General features: G+C 37.8%; 1 protein-coding gene across 3 annotated transcripts in view; it reads right to left on the bottom strand.

Annotated features, from left to right (window-relative positions):
• dnmbp (dynamin binding protein) overlaps window positions 1-16,608 on the bottom strand; it is a 50,626-nt gene that overhangs the window by 5,643 nt on the left and 28,375 nt on the right. The window contains exons 1-5 of one of the 3 annotated variants that reach the window (XM_059532551.1): window positions 13,925-15,749; window positions 3,491-3,687; window positions 3,304-3,403; window positions 3,065-3,212; window positions 1,156-1,173 (exon numbers count right to left, since the gene is read on the bottom strand). In XM_059532551.1, the coding sequence (XP_059388534.1) occupies window positions 1,156-1,173; window positions 3,065-3,212; window positions 3,304-3,403; window positions 3,491-3,687; window positions 13,925-15,587 (2,126 nt within the window). In that variant the 5' untranslated portion in view covers window positions 15,588-15,749. Of the gene's footprint in view, window positions 1-1,155; window positions 1,174-3,064; window positions 3,213-3,303; window positions 3,404-3,490; window positions 3,688-13,924; window positions 15,750-16,608 lie in introns of those variants that run through there. The other 2 variants (XM_059532549.1, XM_059532550.1) reach the window with 2 other exon arrangements.

Here is a 16,608-nt window from a genome sequence, read left to right as displayed (position 1 = left end):
CAGAACAATAGGGTGAGAGAGGGAGATGAAGTAAAAACGAGATTTAGACGCTCATCAAGGTAACATTCTTCACCCTCCTCTGACAACAGACTGGGGTCACTGAACACACACATTGTTTTCATCCATCAGTTATCCACTGGCTCACTGTCAACCACTTTAAAAAGGGTTACAGTTGACACAGTAGGCCACTAAGACATTCTAACAAAGAGTGCACACTTTCTGACTGATGGGATGAAAACAGAGGAGATCAAAATGCTAAAGCATGATTTGGATGTTGCAGAATAGGATATTTTAAAACCAATGAATCTGGGTGAAACATCGCATAAAAATTAGAGTATGTTTAAATAAATTTTTTTGTGCCCTTAGACAAATAACACGGCTGTTATGTTGGTTTAATTGCTTCAAGTACCACATCGTGAGCTCAGAGATTGTGTTAATAACCGTTTCACATCATGCCACCACAAAGCATTAAATCAGCTGCCAGAAAACAATACAAAAACTTTTCCCACTGGGGTCATATTCTGATTCAAAAAATTGCTTTGCACAACTTGTAGGGCTGATAGATATATATATATATATATATATATATATATATATACATATATAATCGTGACCTACATTTGAACAATTCGGTTCTTTTGAGAGAATGAAAAACATACACTACTTCCAATGTAATCAAATTAATAGATTTTTTTTAAAAATTCATTTAGCAGATGCTTTTATCCAAAGTGACTTAAAAATGAATAACACGACAAAGGATATATATCATAAACACGAGTGTTCATAATACAAGGTTTCAGACATCAAATGACTTCGTAATAACATAGTTCAAAACAATAATCAGTCTGAAACACTTTACTCCACAACTTACAGCATTAACAAAGGGATTTTATTTTTATATGCAAGATGATGTAAGAAAAAGGAGCGTTATAACTATAACAATACCTATCCCTACTCATTTGTGCAAATTTAAGTCAGAATATGACTCAGAATTGACAAAGAAATGATCACAAAACACACTGCACACACACAGAGCAAACAAAGCCCCCTGGTCACACACGAACACAAGGAGAAAAGGGTTGCGCAGGTTAATAAATGTTCAGCATGCTGTCAGGCGCTTCACATGCAGTTGCTGTAGAGTTGTGTTAAACTTACCACTCACGGTATATCCCTCTGTCAGGGGAGAAGGAGGAGGAGAAAGAGGAGAGAAAGGGAACAAAACACACAGTGTCGGGTTAAACCACCTCTGTCTCTTATTAGAAAGAAGCTAAGGAGCTTCTCACATATAATGTCCTTGTTTCACACAGCTTATTTTTTAAATAACAGTCATGTCTTGCCATTATGCTGCAATGAACACGAATGCAGCGGGCAAAAGGGCAAGACGACAAACGTGAAACTGAAAAACTATTTGTGCACTTGATTAATAAGCTGCCTGTTGCTGGGGCAACTCATGCCATGGGTGACCCGCTTTAGGCGAGCAATAAGACTCTGTGGGGCCTCCATTGGCCTCTCTCTGTTCTCCCACTGAGAGCCAAAATGAAATGTCAGTCAGAGTCTAGTGCACTCAAGTGTGGAAGTTCAAAAGTAATAAAAGACACCAGACGTTATTCTTAAGGAGCTTTTTTAGAGGATTTATTCCACTTTTTCATGGCTAGCTTGGTTACAGTAACATCCTGCCAGAGAATCAACATGTTAGCAATTTCTTTTTAGACTGGAATCAGAGTCATTTGGGATAAAACTAAGCCGTAGACTTGGCAATTCATTTTGCAAATGTCTCAATACTCAGGACAAATGTTCCCACTCCCTACTAAAAAAACATTTCTGGGACTTCTGGGAAAATATGCTGAATATTTCCTTGTATTCTTTGCTTGATCTGGTAAAGCACTGAAGCAAATATTAAGAACAAACTCAATTCTGTACTAACAGGAAGCGACTTAGCTTAAAAGATGTAGATGGCAGTATAAATGTTTACAATAAGAAACTAGTCAAGAAATGTGGTTGCCACAGGCAAACTGTGTTTAAGGTCAAATAAAGCCTAAAAATATAACACTAGAGGAACGTGTGCAGAAACAGTGAAACTAACAAAGTGGTGAAACTAGGTAAGGTGCATTCCTCTCCCGCTATGCATTACTAATCCACAATAACAAAGATCTAAAAACTGAAAGACATAAAGCTTCACTGTTATGCAAATAGACTCTCATTGAAAAGTTCAGGGTTGGAAAGATTTTTCAATGTTTTTAAAAGAAGTCTCTTATGCTCAACAAGGCTGTATTTATTTGATCATAAACTCTAAAAATTGATCCCTGTAATGGCAAAGCTGAATTTTCAGCAGCCATTATTCCAGTCTTTAGTGTCACATGAACCTTCATAAATAATTCTCATATGCTGATTTGGGGCTCAATAATACTTCTTATTATTATTCATGTTGAAAAGAGTTGTGCTGTTAACCATAATATTTTTTTTCAGAATCCTTTGATCAGCAGAACGTAAAAAAAATATAGCATTTATGTGAAGCAGTTTTTTTTTAGCAACAGCAAAATCATACTGACCCTAAACTTTGAATAATATTGTACTTTTATACAAAATAGTGAACATCCCATGTGGCACCTGGCTTTTTAATCAGGTTCAAGTATAATATCATAAATAAAACTTCAGAACCAGATAAAGAGAAGGGCAATGATGTTTACTGTTTTGGAATGCCACATGTCTTTAGTCAACCTGTGTCCAATCAGATGAGTCAAAGTACAAGTAAAAAAAAATTATAGACTGGTTCCTCTAGAACCAGCACACCCTGCGGCATTGTTTCTGTTGATGATGTACTACTATAATATTCTGTCTACACCACATGACAGACAATCCCAGATACCATTAAAACTGACAGATCATGTGTAGTGTTAAATATCGCACAATTAGTGTCCCACTTAACTTCTTCTCATACAGTTACACACTGTTAAACATCAAGACTGGCATGCTTAACTGGATCTGGACATGCATTGGTAGTGGTAACCACACCATGCAATGAACCGAAGGTGTCTGATTCGTGAAAAAAAGCAGTGAAAATTACCTGAGCTTCTCTAGACATTCCAATACGTGCTTCTGGATGATCTCATCCTTTTCATAGGTCTCCAGTAAAGAGATGGCATCGTCATGATTTTGGCAATAGATCTTGTAAACCTCCTCCAATTCACCTTTGTAGTCCAGGAAAACTTGCCCTGGATGAATAAAAATTAATATGGTAAAACAGCAATATAAATACTGATCTGAATCTATAATGTGAGTTCAGAGATTTTTTTTTGCTCTAACCTATTGAGTCAGTATCCTGGAGGGTCTTGTAGAGTCGACCGGAAAGGTCAATTACAGAGTTGATGTTTCCAAAAAGACCATCAAAATCAATACTCTGGACCTATAGGACATGTGGATATTTAAGATGACAGTTTGAATGGTTCTTATTACATAAATACATAATTCAGGCTTGTTGAAGGTTTCTTGCCTGTATCTTCTGCAGAGGTAGAATGATCTCCTTCACACACATCTGAAGATCCTTGATATAGTCATGTTCTGTCTGCAGAAGCTCCTCGATGACCTTTGACCTTTTCTCCAGCATCCTTTGTTCGGGGTCTTCAGTGGTGGTTGATGACGCCGGAGATGATTCTAGAGACTTAGGCTGGGACGCAAGCAGGGTCATCTCTAATGAGAGACAATGGAAAAGTGCGCTCGTCAACCACAAACAACTTACAACACTGTCTGACACGATAACTATTGTTTTTGAAAAAACAACGGTGTGAAACACAACATTAGCATAAATAAGAAGCTGTTTACTGATATATAAAACAACTTTGCGGCTGCTGCAGTCAAACAGAATTCAGAAAACCAGTTACCACTGGGACGAAAACTGGCAAATAATTATTCATAAACCTGGCAGTTTTAAAATGTGTCCATCGCACTTTTCAGATCATTCCTTTACCTCCAGATAAAACAACAGAATGACAGATATAATAATAGAGATATATAGAATGAATGATTAAAAAATAACAGACTAAAAGAATGAATGAAATAAAGAAAGAACAAACAACGGATGGATGGATGGATGGATGGATGAACAAACAAACAAAAGAGACAGACAGATGGATAGACAGATAGATAAAAACAAAATGACACATAAATAGACAAACTGACAGAACATATGACAAAACAACCAAATAAACTCACGATAGAATAAACGAACAAATGACAGATAGAATAAACAAACTAATGAACAACAGAACTAATGAACGAACAAACAAAATACACACAGACAGACAGATAGATAGATAGACAGATAGATAGATAGACAGACAGACAGACAGACAGACAGACAGATTGATAGATAGACAGATAGACGAAAGAAGGAACAACAGAAAAAGAGATAGATAGATAGATAGATAGATAGATAGATAGATAGATAGATAGATAGATAGATAGATAGATAGATAGATAGATAGATAGATAGATTATATCATTCTAACACAACAGAGAAATAGAATGGTAGAACGATGGATAGATAGAATGATAGAAAGAATGATAGAATGAACAAACAAATGAACAAAAGACGGATGGATGGATGGAAAGATCACACCATTAGACCTTTATCCTGCCAGGACAGACATAATAAAAGATTTCACACCAGTCTGAATGGATTATGCACATTTATTAAACATGAGAAAGAACAGGGATAACATGAAGTAAGCTGCCAGTTAGAATGGGAAAGAGAAGGCAGTTTGCCCTGCGTGTTGCCACTGGCTGTCCAGAGGATGTATTGGTTGGGAGTTTAGTTTGACTGCTCTTTGATCTCTTCGGTCAAAACTGGCACTCAGATGGGTCTGGAGCAGGAGAGTGTGTGTGTGGGGGTGATCTGCTCTCACACATGGGTGCCTCCCCACAATGCTGCCTTAGATGGTGCTTCATGGAAGTACAAAAGACTGTCAACACACGCAGTGAGACATGGACCCTCTCAGGAGGCAGGGGAAGGCATCTGGGATGAGGCTGGGATTTGAACAAGAACTTTATAATGCTTTTATAGAAAGGCCATCAAGTTTCAAATTAAAGGAAAGATGCAAAGATATTGGTGCATATGTAAGTGTATACTGTATAATCGTCATGCCTATCTGTGTGTGTGGGAGTTTCAGAGTTTCAGTTTTGTGTTAGTCAAAATGGGAACAAGAGATTCATTTAGCTTATTTCTGGCTTAAGACGTCTTAGCCATCTGATGTGGTGACTCACACTGACATCATGCTATAATAAACCTTTAACGTTGCTGATTCAGTAAAGACTGATAAGAGATTTGAATGCAACTCAAAAGGCCTTGTAATTCTACTGCACATTTGACCTCTGAAATGTTACAGCAAAACAGAAACTGTTCATAGATGAAATATTAAGAACCTCTGTTCTGAGAGACAGGGCAACTGTGTATTAATGCTTAAGTAATATAATGTTGATATAATGAAAGCAATCATGCACAATACAACCATTAAACAATTATAATTAACTAAATAAAAACAATAAATAACTACTACTAATAATATTAATTTTGCCATCGACTCTATAGCTTTAGGCTTCTGTATGGTCAAACCTGTTGGCGAAAAGTAAGAAGACAAAACAGGAGGTCATTTATAGCTACCCTCTAATTTAGTTCTAAGTCTTTGTACACAGCCCATTAATGTGTGGACAATACTTATGAAAGATTAAATGAAGTTTGGTCTGTGCAGCATCATTCATCCATGTACTAACTGTTCTACTTCACATACAGTAGACTGTACATGAAAACACATTACCATTATAACACAATCTGTTGTGACCTACATCTAGTTAACAGGCCTAGAGTATTCATTGTTCTGAACAAGAAGATCTTCAAAGAGCAATTCTCTCAAAATACATCCATTCATTCAAATGGTCTCAAGAGTTTTCGTCTTATCCATGAAACTACTGTGAGCTCAGACAGTCTAAAACAAAAGCGTTTCAATAAAACACTCAATTTCAAAACTGAATCTCAGAATCAGGCATCAAAAAACAATCATGCATAACTATTATGAATATTGGGGATTTATGGTGGTAATGACCCCACAAGATCCCCACAAGACCAGGGAAGAGCACTTTTCAAGTTTTTTCTCCAAAGCTGCCATGGCTTGTAACTCAAGAAGCATTAAAGATATCTTAATGCCCTTTTAGATATTGGCTCTCCACAAACTTTCCTTTAAGCATATTTATTTTAAGGCCCTATATTATTTGGTTTGGGAGTTACTGGAATTTTAGGGTTAAATCATTAAATTGTACACATTTTCAGTGGTCAAAACCCAAATGTGGGTCACTTTGCAAAAATGTAATGTAAACATTTTTCCCAAAATTTGAGCCGGGGAATTTTCTGAAATTTGGTTTATCTGATATGGTTGATTCTTTGTCATACTGAACATTTTTTATTAGTCAGTTAAACTAAATTTACTCAGACCTCTTTAATGCGTATGGTTCATGGTTTCATATAAATAAAACCAAAGCTCAAGATGAATCAGGTCTGTGGGTGTTTGGTGATTTACGAGGAAAGGTTAAATGTGCGAAGGTGAAAATGTCTGTAAATGTGTGAAACAGGGAGTAGGGAGAGAAACCAAAACCGAAACAGACAGCAGATAATTTGACTGAGCACGGGACTGTAGTAGTGTTAATTTCGTCACCTATTTTTTATTTAGTCTTAGTCTTGTGCCAAATTTCCTTGTTAGTTTTAGTCATATTTAGTCATTCACAAATCTTTTTTTTGTCAAGTTTTAGTCGATAAAGTCTTTTAATTTTAGTCTAGTTTTAGTCAAAAAATTGTAGTCTTTTTTTTTTATAACACATTATTTCTGATAGTGTTTCACATATCTCAAACATTTGTTAAATGTCATAATTACCTGACAAAATACACTTGCTGAATGATTTTTGTTGAACGCAAATGTTAAACGTGTCTGGTTTTCAATTTCTGATTTAGGAGACACATTCACAAATGATTAACCTGATCACATTTTTGTACTTTATTGATACTGCTTTTAATCATAATGCAAAGACCGGTCATCTGGAAATAAGCTGTCATGTACAATAAAAGAGCCTGCGTAGCGACAGGAAATATAATTTAACACAAAAAGCCTGCCTAGACGGTGGACTTGCGCTCAGGAATTTTTTTTTTTTTTAGAGCGGCGTGTGGACGAATTCTTTCTACGCACACACTATTTTATTTCTTGATAACAAATATCGAGCCTCTTCCTTCGACCTAGCATGTGGTCGTACCTCGTGTTCGCTTTGGGTGTTGTGTGTTCAGCAGTTTGAGTCCTGTAACTTGAGCAACAGCGAAAAGCCGCAAACTCGTTCTGAATATTTTAAAGGTGTAACAGCTGATGAAAAAGCAGAGACGATTGTAGACGAAAATGAAGAGAGATTTTATCTTAGTTTTTATTTGATACAAAACATTTTCATCTCCTCTTTTTCGTCAACAATAATGCATGTTAATTTAGTCTTAGTGTTTTTGGACAGTGTGGACAGTCTTGTCATAGTCTCGTCTTAGTCATGAAAAAAAAGGTCATATTTCGTCTCGTCTGACGAAATTAACACTAGACTGGAGCTTGCTGCGCTAGAACGGTTTAATTTCAAGACCGTGTGTTCCTGTGCTCATAGGCTTCTGTATGTGTGTTATGGTCTGGTGAATGGCAGAGAGGGTAATCTTGACTAAGCACACACACATACACAAAGGCTTCTCTTTCTGTCTCTGTGGACATAATTGATTGTGACATTATGTTTGGTCTGCATCCAGGGTTGTGCTCCAGCCAATGTGTTCTATGTGTTGCTTACATAGTTCCCACAATAGCAAACCCAAGGGACGGCCAAAAAAGTCATGAAAACACTGTACCCCAAACAATTCAGAACTAGTTTCCCAAACATAAATTACTTTTTTAAACACATATAAAAAATGGTGACAAGATTATTTACCTGTTGGATTTTAAAATCTAATTTAAAGCTTTCATTTAATTGTATAAATATCTTGTTAAAAATTTTGGAGGCACTTCAATTATTTGAAAATAAATGAATCATTATATTCAGCAAGAATGTGTTAAATTGATCAAATAAACTGATGATATAATGCTTGTACAAGACTTTTAATTCAATAGCAATATAGTAAAAAATATTTTTATGACATTTGACATTTGTATCAATATTTTTTTTCCATTTGAAAGCAGAGACATACACAATATAACATAATTTTATATGATACGGCAAATAATACAGTGGTAGCCCCAATTATTAGAATGCTAGTATTTTCACAAGCTAAACAAATGGTTTTAAGTCAGCTATTTCTATCTTTTGCTGTAGTGTGGCAGTAGGAAATATCAGTTTACATTTTCAAACATTAATTTTGCCATTAATTGTCATAATCCAGTGAGACTGTTTGCACAAAGAGTCTGACAACAGCCGCTGCTCCACACAGAGATCTGATCTCACCATCATCCAGTCTGTCTGGAATGACATGAAGAAACAGAACAAACTGAGACAGACTAAATCCAAAAGAACTGTGGCAACATCTCCAAGATGCTTCAAGAAACCTACCTGCATGGCTGCAGTCCTGTTAAAAGTTTTAGGCAATTGTTTAAAAATGCTGTAAAATGAGGATGCTGTCAAAAATAATGTCATAAGTAGTTTTTCTTTTTCAATTAACTTCTATTAACTAAATTAAATCAACATTTGGTGCATTTAAACCAGCTTTTGCCCAATTGTTTTTAATTCATTTGAATTTTTTTTTATAATACTGGTGTTCCAATAAATGTGTCCACCATTGTATATATTACTGTAAAAATAAATATTACTGGTTAAAATAAGGCTCAGGAACAAATAAAAAATGATCATAAATCTACCAATGTTCATGCTCCATAAACCACTATTCTTGAATCTGAAAAGACCTTAGTACAACCATGGACAATTAAACTTAACATGATGCTCAAGTCAAAAGGCGTAAAGCAGTGTAAACCGCCACACAACACTTAATCAAAAACACCTTAATCCATGAACCTGACACTGATTTGCATTTCATACCGAACAATTCAATTTATCTATGCAGAGAAGACTCTTCAGTTGGCGACTCAAGCAGGGCTTAAAGAAAGAACAGGGCCTCTAAGACGTCACCCACCTGTTCCTCCCCAAACTCCTCATCTTCACTGCCACACACAAACACACACCAAAGGTCACAGGCGGTGCATTCCTCTAAAGCTGGGTAGAATCCCTCATTCCCACTGTATCAACAGGGAAGGCTCTCTCTAGAAGACACAAAATCCATTCTGTCCCTGCATTACCATCTGAATGCATGGGAACCTGCACCATTACAGACAACTGAGCAAGCACAGAGACAGTTACTCGTCCGCTAAAGCCTGGAGCTGGAGTTCTGAGGCCGTTACACACACTGCACTGACACTCTCATTTTGGGAGCTCTACTCCATGTTTTGGGAATGACTTGGGGCCTGGCCCCACATCACTGAGCCTAAATTCCATCAAGATCTTGAGGACCTCTCAATGCCAAGGCCTCTTTGCCTTTCAGCAGTCTTAATCTGTTTCTGCTTAAAGTGATAGTCTTTGTTCAGGTGTAACAGGGAAGCAGGTGGGCGCCCATTTTATTTGATGTGCATCAAGGTCCAGTGAATTTCAAACATGATAAGTGATACTTCACTTATTATATTTATTTATTTACTTATCTAAGGCGATGCTAATACATAATAAAATAATTGATAAACTATAATATTTTGTATACATTTTATTTCTACAAACAAATAAAATAATATTTTCGAATATGATGTATTATTTCTATAATGAACAATACTATATAGATAATGACATTATAGAAGCATTTGCCATATATATATATATATATATATATATATATATATATATATATATATGACTCTGAAAATGAAACGATAACACTATAACAAGTGAAACTGTTTTACTATCTGACTGCGCTGAGATGTTTTCATCCCTTTCTAGTCTAAGGTCACATGAATTATCAGGCCAGTGTGTGTAGGGACAAAGTTCACATAAGACCGCCCATTTACCATGGATACCCTTCACAACTGCCATGAAAGTAAGTGTAGGAGCGAGACACACATTGTGTGTGAGTGAAAGCTGCAAGATGTTGCAAGCCACAAAAATCCAGCCCTTCAGACAGATTTATAGGACTAGTCAGAATTAAGAACGAAGTAAACACGGCTTGGAAAATGACAGTATGTTGCATTCAAAATCTTGCAAGGCGTACACATTCTGCTGAAATCCTGCATATATACGTGGAATTAATCAAAAAGTCATTTCAAATACAAGAACAGAAAAAGGGCTAAAACTTCTTTACACATTATTAGTTACACCACACTATTGCAGTCTGGTGCAGAAACCTGCGTCACGGAAATCTGCGTTTTTTTGTTTTTTGCGGTGCAGAAGGCTGCGGGTTCACATTCCAGTGCTCTGTTGTAGTCAGATGTCGGATTTGTGTGGGATGTGACACACCCGTAATAAACGTGAGCAACCATTCCATTTACCACTCCACATCCTCTCAGACGCATGCTTGTTTCAAAACATCATAACCTTACTTGGAAATTTAAATAAAGGGACATTGTTTGCAAATAAGACTTTGTGAGTCCATGTCATTTAAAGTGGAATTCTAGAGAGGAGATTTAGACTCTTTTGAGGCAATCCATTATTGCAATGAAATTGACACTCAAATCCAATAAAACGGTCCATTTTCCAGTGTAAAAGATTAAATTAGCTATATATTGTGAAAACAAAAATAAAATAAAATAATTGTATTATAGTAAGCTTTACCAGTAATGTGAACAAAAATTTAAACAACTGCACTCTTCTAACTCTGGGTGTGTGGATTCTTAAACTTTCACTCTCAAAAGAACAAAATGGTCCGTACTCCTTTTCTTGTATTTTGTACATTTTTCCATATCGAGCAGCTGGCAATACAGTTTTCATATTCAGCTACTGTAACATTTCAGTCGTCTTCTCTTTCTCAACACAATTAAGAACACCTGCATGCACTTTGTGTAACCTGTCTAGACTCATCACATATAAAGTAATCAAAATCTCACCATTATTCTGGCTAATCTTGTTGGTATTCTTGAATATCAGGTTCACAAAACAACTTCTTCACACAGAACTCTTGATTCACAGAATCAGATAAGATCACGCTCATGACTCAATGTGTATACTGGTGTAGTGCAAGTCATTAAATCTAATATAATCCCCTGAGATTAGCATTACAGAGATATGTCGTAATTTAAAGCATCCTAACACTCACTGTCTGTCATCAGGGGGCCTACTGGGACAAAACAAACGGTTTAAGAACAAACAGGAAGACGTAATATACGGCTCCCCCAAAAGCCCTCCCTTTACATTTACACAAAGAAGAGCTTTCCTACTATCATAGCTACTCATGCCCACTGTGTTGTTCCAGTCATGAAGGGTCTGTGTACTGATAAACTAGCACTTTTTGAGTTGTTGGAAGAAAAATTACTCTCAACACGTGGGTAAAAATTCAGTTTCAAGTTAAAAATGCAGTAAGTCAAGGGCAAAACCAATGGTGTGTGGCACGGAGAATTAATGTAGCATTTGTTTTTCAGTGTATGTGTAAGAACTCCTGACCTACATTAATTAGATAATTCCCTCCTCAGCTTGTGACTTGAGGCTTTTGTCTGCCAAGCTGGCCATTGACTTAATGTTGTACAAATGTTGTGTGAGGGTTGGTTGAAGGTTTCCACCTAATCCCCTTCTAGCCCACTGGCATGGGCAGCTGCACAGGGATTACAAAGACCAGCAACAGCCAACTAAATAAATTAAGGCACACCAACACACACAGGCTGGTGATCTTAGTACCAAATCACCTCTAAAATTTCTAGTAAACTTCATTGTTGAATAGAGAACCACGAGTCAAAGCACTTTGTATCTGGCTTTTTTATTACAAATTATAATTATTAATATTAAAATGAACAGTACATTTCTTCTTAAACTCTATTTATAAGAACTGTACTCTACTAATGAGTAACTTCTTAAACTCTACTAATAAGAATGTAGCTCTACAGAAATTGCTTTTGGACAGCAACATTTACAAAATAAGAAAAAAAGAGAATGTGAACCAGTACAGAGGTACAGTTCTGTGAAGCTTGAAACAGATAACCTAATACTATGAGTCAGACTGGGCCTCCTCTCCTCTTCATGGGGCCCCAAACTCAATAGTAAGAGGTCTTTGAAGGCTACATGTATTGGGGGGAGGGTTCTGGTACCAGGCACATGCTAGTCCCAGAGATTTGCACTGGAGTCTCTTTTCTTTTTCCTCCACACCGACGTGCTGACTGGAGCACTAGGCTATATAGAGGATTACCTTGGGCTGAACTGACCACCTGCTCTGTGTCGGACATGACACAAGCCAGACGCATGTCCCACTGAGACACGTATGCCAAGCACCCATCACCAATCACTGACAACAATAACAATGTCACCTCATGCATAAAAGCACTAATGAAGCAGTTATAGCTGAGGACCATTCATTCTTGACTGTCAGTGAAACCTGAAGGAGTAGATAGTACAGATATAGACCTGGACTGAGTTTGTTAGGCCATAAGAATTTATGAATTAAACACTCATTTTATAATCTTCCCAGTCTACTGACATTCCGCTTTGACCATTACCAATGCATATTATTACTTTTATTAACAACAGGTAAATCCACTTTACCAGCTAACAGCAATGCTATAGGACTATACAGAGCGACCACGAAAACAGAAGTTTAAAAATGACTGCGCACTTGTTTCTCTGTGGCATAAAGTCTATAGAGTGACCCCCAAAAAAATCTGGAAAGTAATTGACATACAGAAGATGTATGAATGTCATTGCATTAAAAAACTAAATCACAAACCAAGTGGCAACATGGTAGCTTTTTTTGTCAACTAACTTTTCTAAACATTTATTCATTTAGTAGAAGTATTAGTGTCAACATTATGTTAGATATAGGTATGGAGGCAGAGTAAACAGTTAATTAAATTAACCATTTACAAGCTCAAATATATGAAAATACTTTATGAAGAAAATATATAAAAACGAAAAGTCTTTTTGCAAATGTTTTACTTAAAAACATGAAAAATATAAACACAGATATTGTATTAAAAATGGTTATGTATTGCACTTTCAAACAGATGTAGCTTAAATGTCTAAATGAGACCAATTTAAAGTTCGTGGCAAAAGGGATTTTGAAATCCTGATGCAAAATAGTACGTCTAAAGCTTTAAGCATTTTGGTGCATTATTTTTTTTTATTGTTGTTTTTGTTCTTTGTCTGAAGCTGTGGCATCATAAAATACTTAGTGGTTGTCAAACAAAAGAAAAAAAAAGTTTCAAAAGAGGAGGGATGGAGTGAAAGAGAAAGAAAGAAAGAAAGAAAGAAAGAAAGAAAGAAAGAAAGGCAAAAAAGAGGGGGACAAAAAAAAACCTAACAAAACCTGTTGGACCAGTTCTCCACTCCCTTTAGGTTTCCAAGTTCACCTCCAAGAATGAAAAAAAAAAAAACAAGTGAAACACCACACTGCTCCACACTGACAGCTTCAATAGGCAGTCTCACAAACATGCATACCTATGCATTAAGATGGTGACAGCACAATCAGCACCTTTGCGGTTTCCTGAATTGATTGGGAGATGTCCTAAAGCAGAGCTCTAGGACAAGGTCAAAAGAGAGCTTTAACCTCAAGTGATATTCATATGGAGATTTTTACTATCTATTGTTAGTCGACTCATTCAGTTACATCAAAGAACACCCACAGCCACCTCAAGGTGTGTTTTGCTCCTCACAGATTTATCGTCATAGTACTGGATGTGCTGCTGGTACTACTGTGCCTTACCTTGTTTCTTTTTCCTGTTGGTTGCAAACTCTGACTTCCTGAGAGAGCTGGGTGCTGTCTTCCTATAAAAGCTGTTCCTATCAAGTGAACCAACATAAGCAGGCTTCCTTGTCCGGCCTTGACTTTCCATATCCATTTTTCCTGAACCAGGGCGATCACAGTACTGGTCCTTGCGGTCATAACTGAGTTTAACAGAATCCTCATACGACCGTCTCTCCTTCAGTGTTTGCTTTTGATAAACATCCTTTTCCCATTCCTTCCAGTGTCTTCCACTGTTGTGGTTAGACTCTTGTCTCGGATCTAAGGAATTTGACCTTACATCTCTGTAACGCTCCCTGCTTTTCTGTTCATACTGATCACTCTCACAACCCTTGTCTTCATAGCAGTCTTTAACACCACTATCATAACGTTCATCTTTCCAGTAGTTTCGATCATCTTTTTCTCTGTAATCAAATTGATCACCCTCCCTGTACTGATAAGAGTCTCTTTCTTTAGGTTCAAAGCGATCCCTCTGCTCAGACTGGCTATTTTCTCTGTAATCATATCGGTCTCTCAGTTTGAGGTCATAGTGGTTACCTTTTTTACGCTCGTACCATTCTTTGTCATCTAGTTTAGAGGAGTCCTTTTCTCCTGTTCTTTTTCTATGGCCACAACTGTCATCTTTCCTAAAGTCACTGCGGATCTTTTCCTTTTCTTTGTAGTCATAATAATCTCCCTTCCTTTGAAAATACCGGTCATAGTCTCTTCGGTCGATTGAATCCCTGTCTCTATTCTGGTAGCTTACACCTCTCCTACGGTCTTCTGCACAGTAACTACGGTCATTGCGGTCTCTATTTCTGTCATCACTCTGGTCTTTCTCTCTACGATCATAGCGCTCATGCTGGTAATTGTCTCTGGAGTCATAGTGGTCTGCTTCTCTATATCTGTACCGGTCCTTTTTCCTGGAGTCGTAATGTTCCTGATGTTTACTGTCATAGTGCTTGTCTCTGCGGTCATACTTATCTAGTTCTTTATGGTCATAGTAATCCCGACCCCTGCGGTCCCAATCTCTGTAATCATCAAGCTCTTTATCGTAGTAGTCCTGGCTGTCCCCGTCAAAACCGTATGCATATCGATCTCTGCGACTATAAGGTTCTCGTTCCTCACAGTACTCATCTGATTCCCAAGAATGGTACTGGGTCACATAGTCAGGACGTTCCTTACTCCTTGGGCTCTGTGCAAAGTCTCTGTGGTCAGAGTAATCCAGTTCTTCCTGATGCTGATAGAAACAGTGATTGCTGGTCCACTCCTGTGGCTTCCTCGGCTCCTGAAACACTGCTTCTGGGGACTGATAGAAGAACTGTTGTGGAGGGACCTCTCGGTAAGGGACCTTGTCCCAGTCCTCATATTCCCAGCATTGTTGACGGTACCCATTGGCTTCTCTGAGGTAGGCCTGGTGCTCCCAGTGTCCCGGTGCAGGTCTGAAGTCCTGAGGGCACATGACTGACTGATGCTGAAGTTGTTGCTGTTGTTGAAAATGCAGCATTTGTGTGCATCTCTCCTTCTCCCAGCCCTCACTCACCAACTCTTCGACGCTCTTACCTCTCTTGGGAGGAGGCCTGTTGAAGTCCCAGGGCACTGGAGCAAATGGCATAGGGGGTCCTAAGACCACCTGTCCCTTCATAATGGCCGTGAGAGTTCACAAACAGGGCAAGCTTTGTTAGCTTCCCCAGATTTCACATTCCAGGTCTAGATGTAGAGGACTCCACCTGTCAGGCATGCTCAAACTCTCGGTCTCGCTCTAACTCTCTTTCTATGACGGCCGACTGAACAGGACTGTCTGGTTCAGACCTGAGAAACTCAATCTCTCTCTCTCTCTGTCTCTCTCTCCGCCTACCCAGCCAATGGGAGGAAGAGAGGGAAGGAGGTGGGGGAAGGAAGAAGCAACAACGGAGAGGAGGCAAATGGGAGGCATTTAGGGTTAATCACTGAACCTAGTCACATGAATGGATTACAGGGATGCAGTGATTGGCTGAAGTCTCTGTTTGCAGGAAAACACAGGCCGGACTTCACAAAAGAGGAGGGAGCATTATCCTCTTTCATTTCACAAACTTAAAAAAAAGGTGTTTTTAAACTTGCTATTACTCATGAGCAAAGCTGTATATGCTTCTTGAAAGCTCTTTTTAGGCTGTTGTGCAACTAGAACACTGCTCTTGAAGTTGTACTATTTCACAGTTTCTGCTTGTGTTTTTAGCAGGTGTATATGCTTACAAAAACAACCTGACACACTGAATGTACTGTCAAAAACAGAATCAATTCTGTATCTGTTCTAACTTGCTATCATATGTTTCAGAGTAGCAAGGTTCTCATGAATGCCATAATCTTCTGCTTTCATGTTTCAACAATCTGACCTGGGAAAGTTGGACACAGGCCGATTATTTCAGAGAGCACTGTTCACGGTCGAGTGCCTGCACACTGCACAATAAACCATTGTTAAGGGCCGCCCCTGGTTTCACAGGCTAGGGCATCTTTGCATGCAAAGAAGAGAAAAAAAAGCTATTCATGCACTTCAGTATAGTATATCACTCCCCCCTACGAAAAAGACAAAACTTGAATTTCCTACAGCACACAGTACTGAGAATATGTCAATGAATACAAATACTAGTAATGTGAAAATGTGGTAAAAAGAAAACAAGTTTTTTTTT

The sequence above is a fragment of the Carassius carassius genome, chromosome 40 (genome assembly GCF_963082965.1).
Source record: "Carassius carassius chromosome 40, fCarCar2.1, whole genome shotgun sequence".
NCBI lineage: Eukaryota > Metazoa > Chordata > Actinopteri > Cypriniformes > Cyprinidae > Carassius > Carassius carassius.
This window is presented reverse-complemented; position numbering and strand designations above follow the sequence as displayed.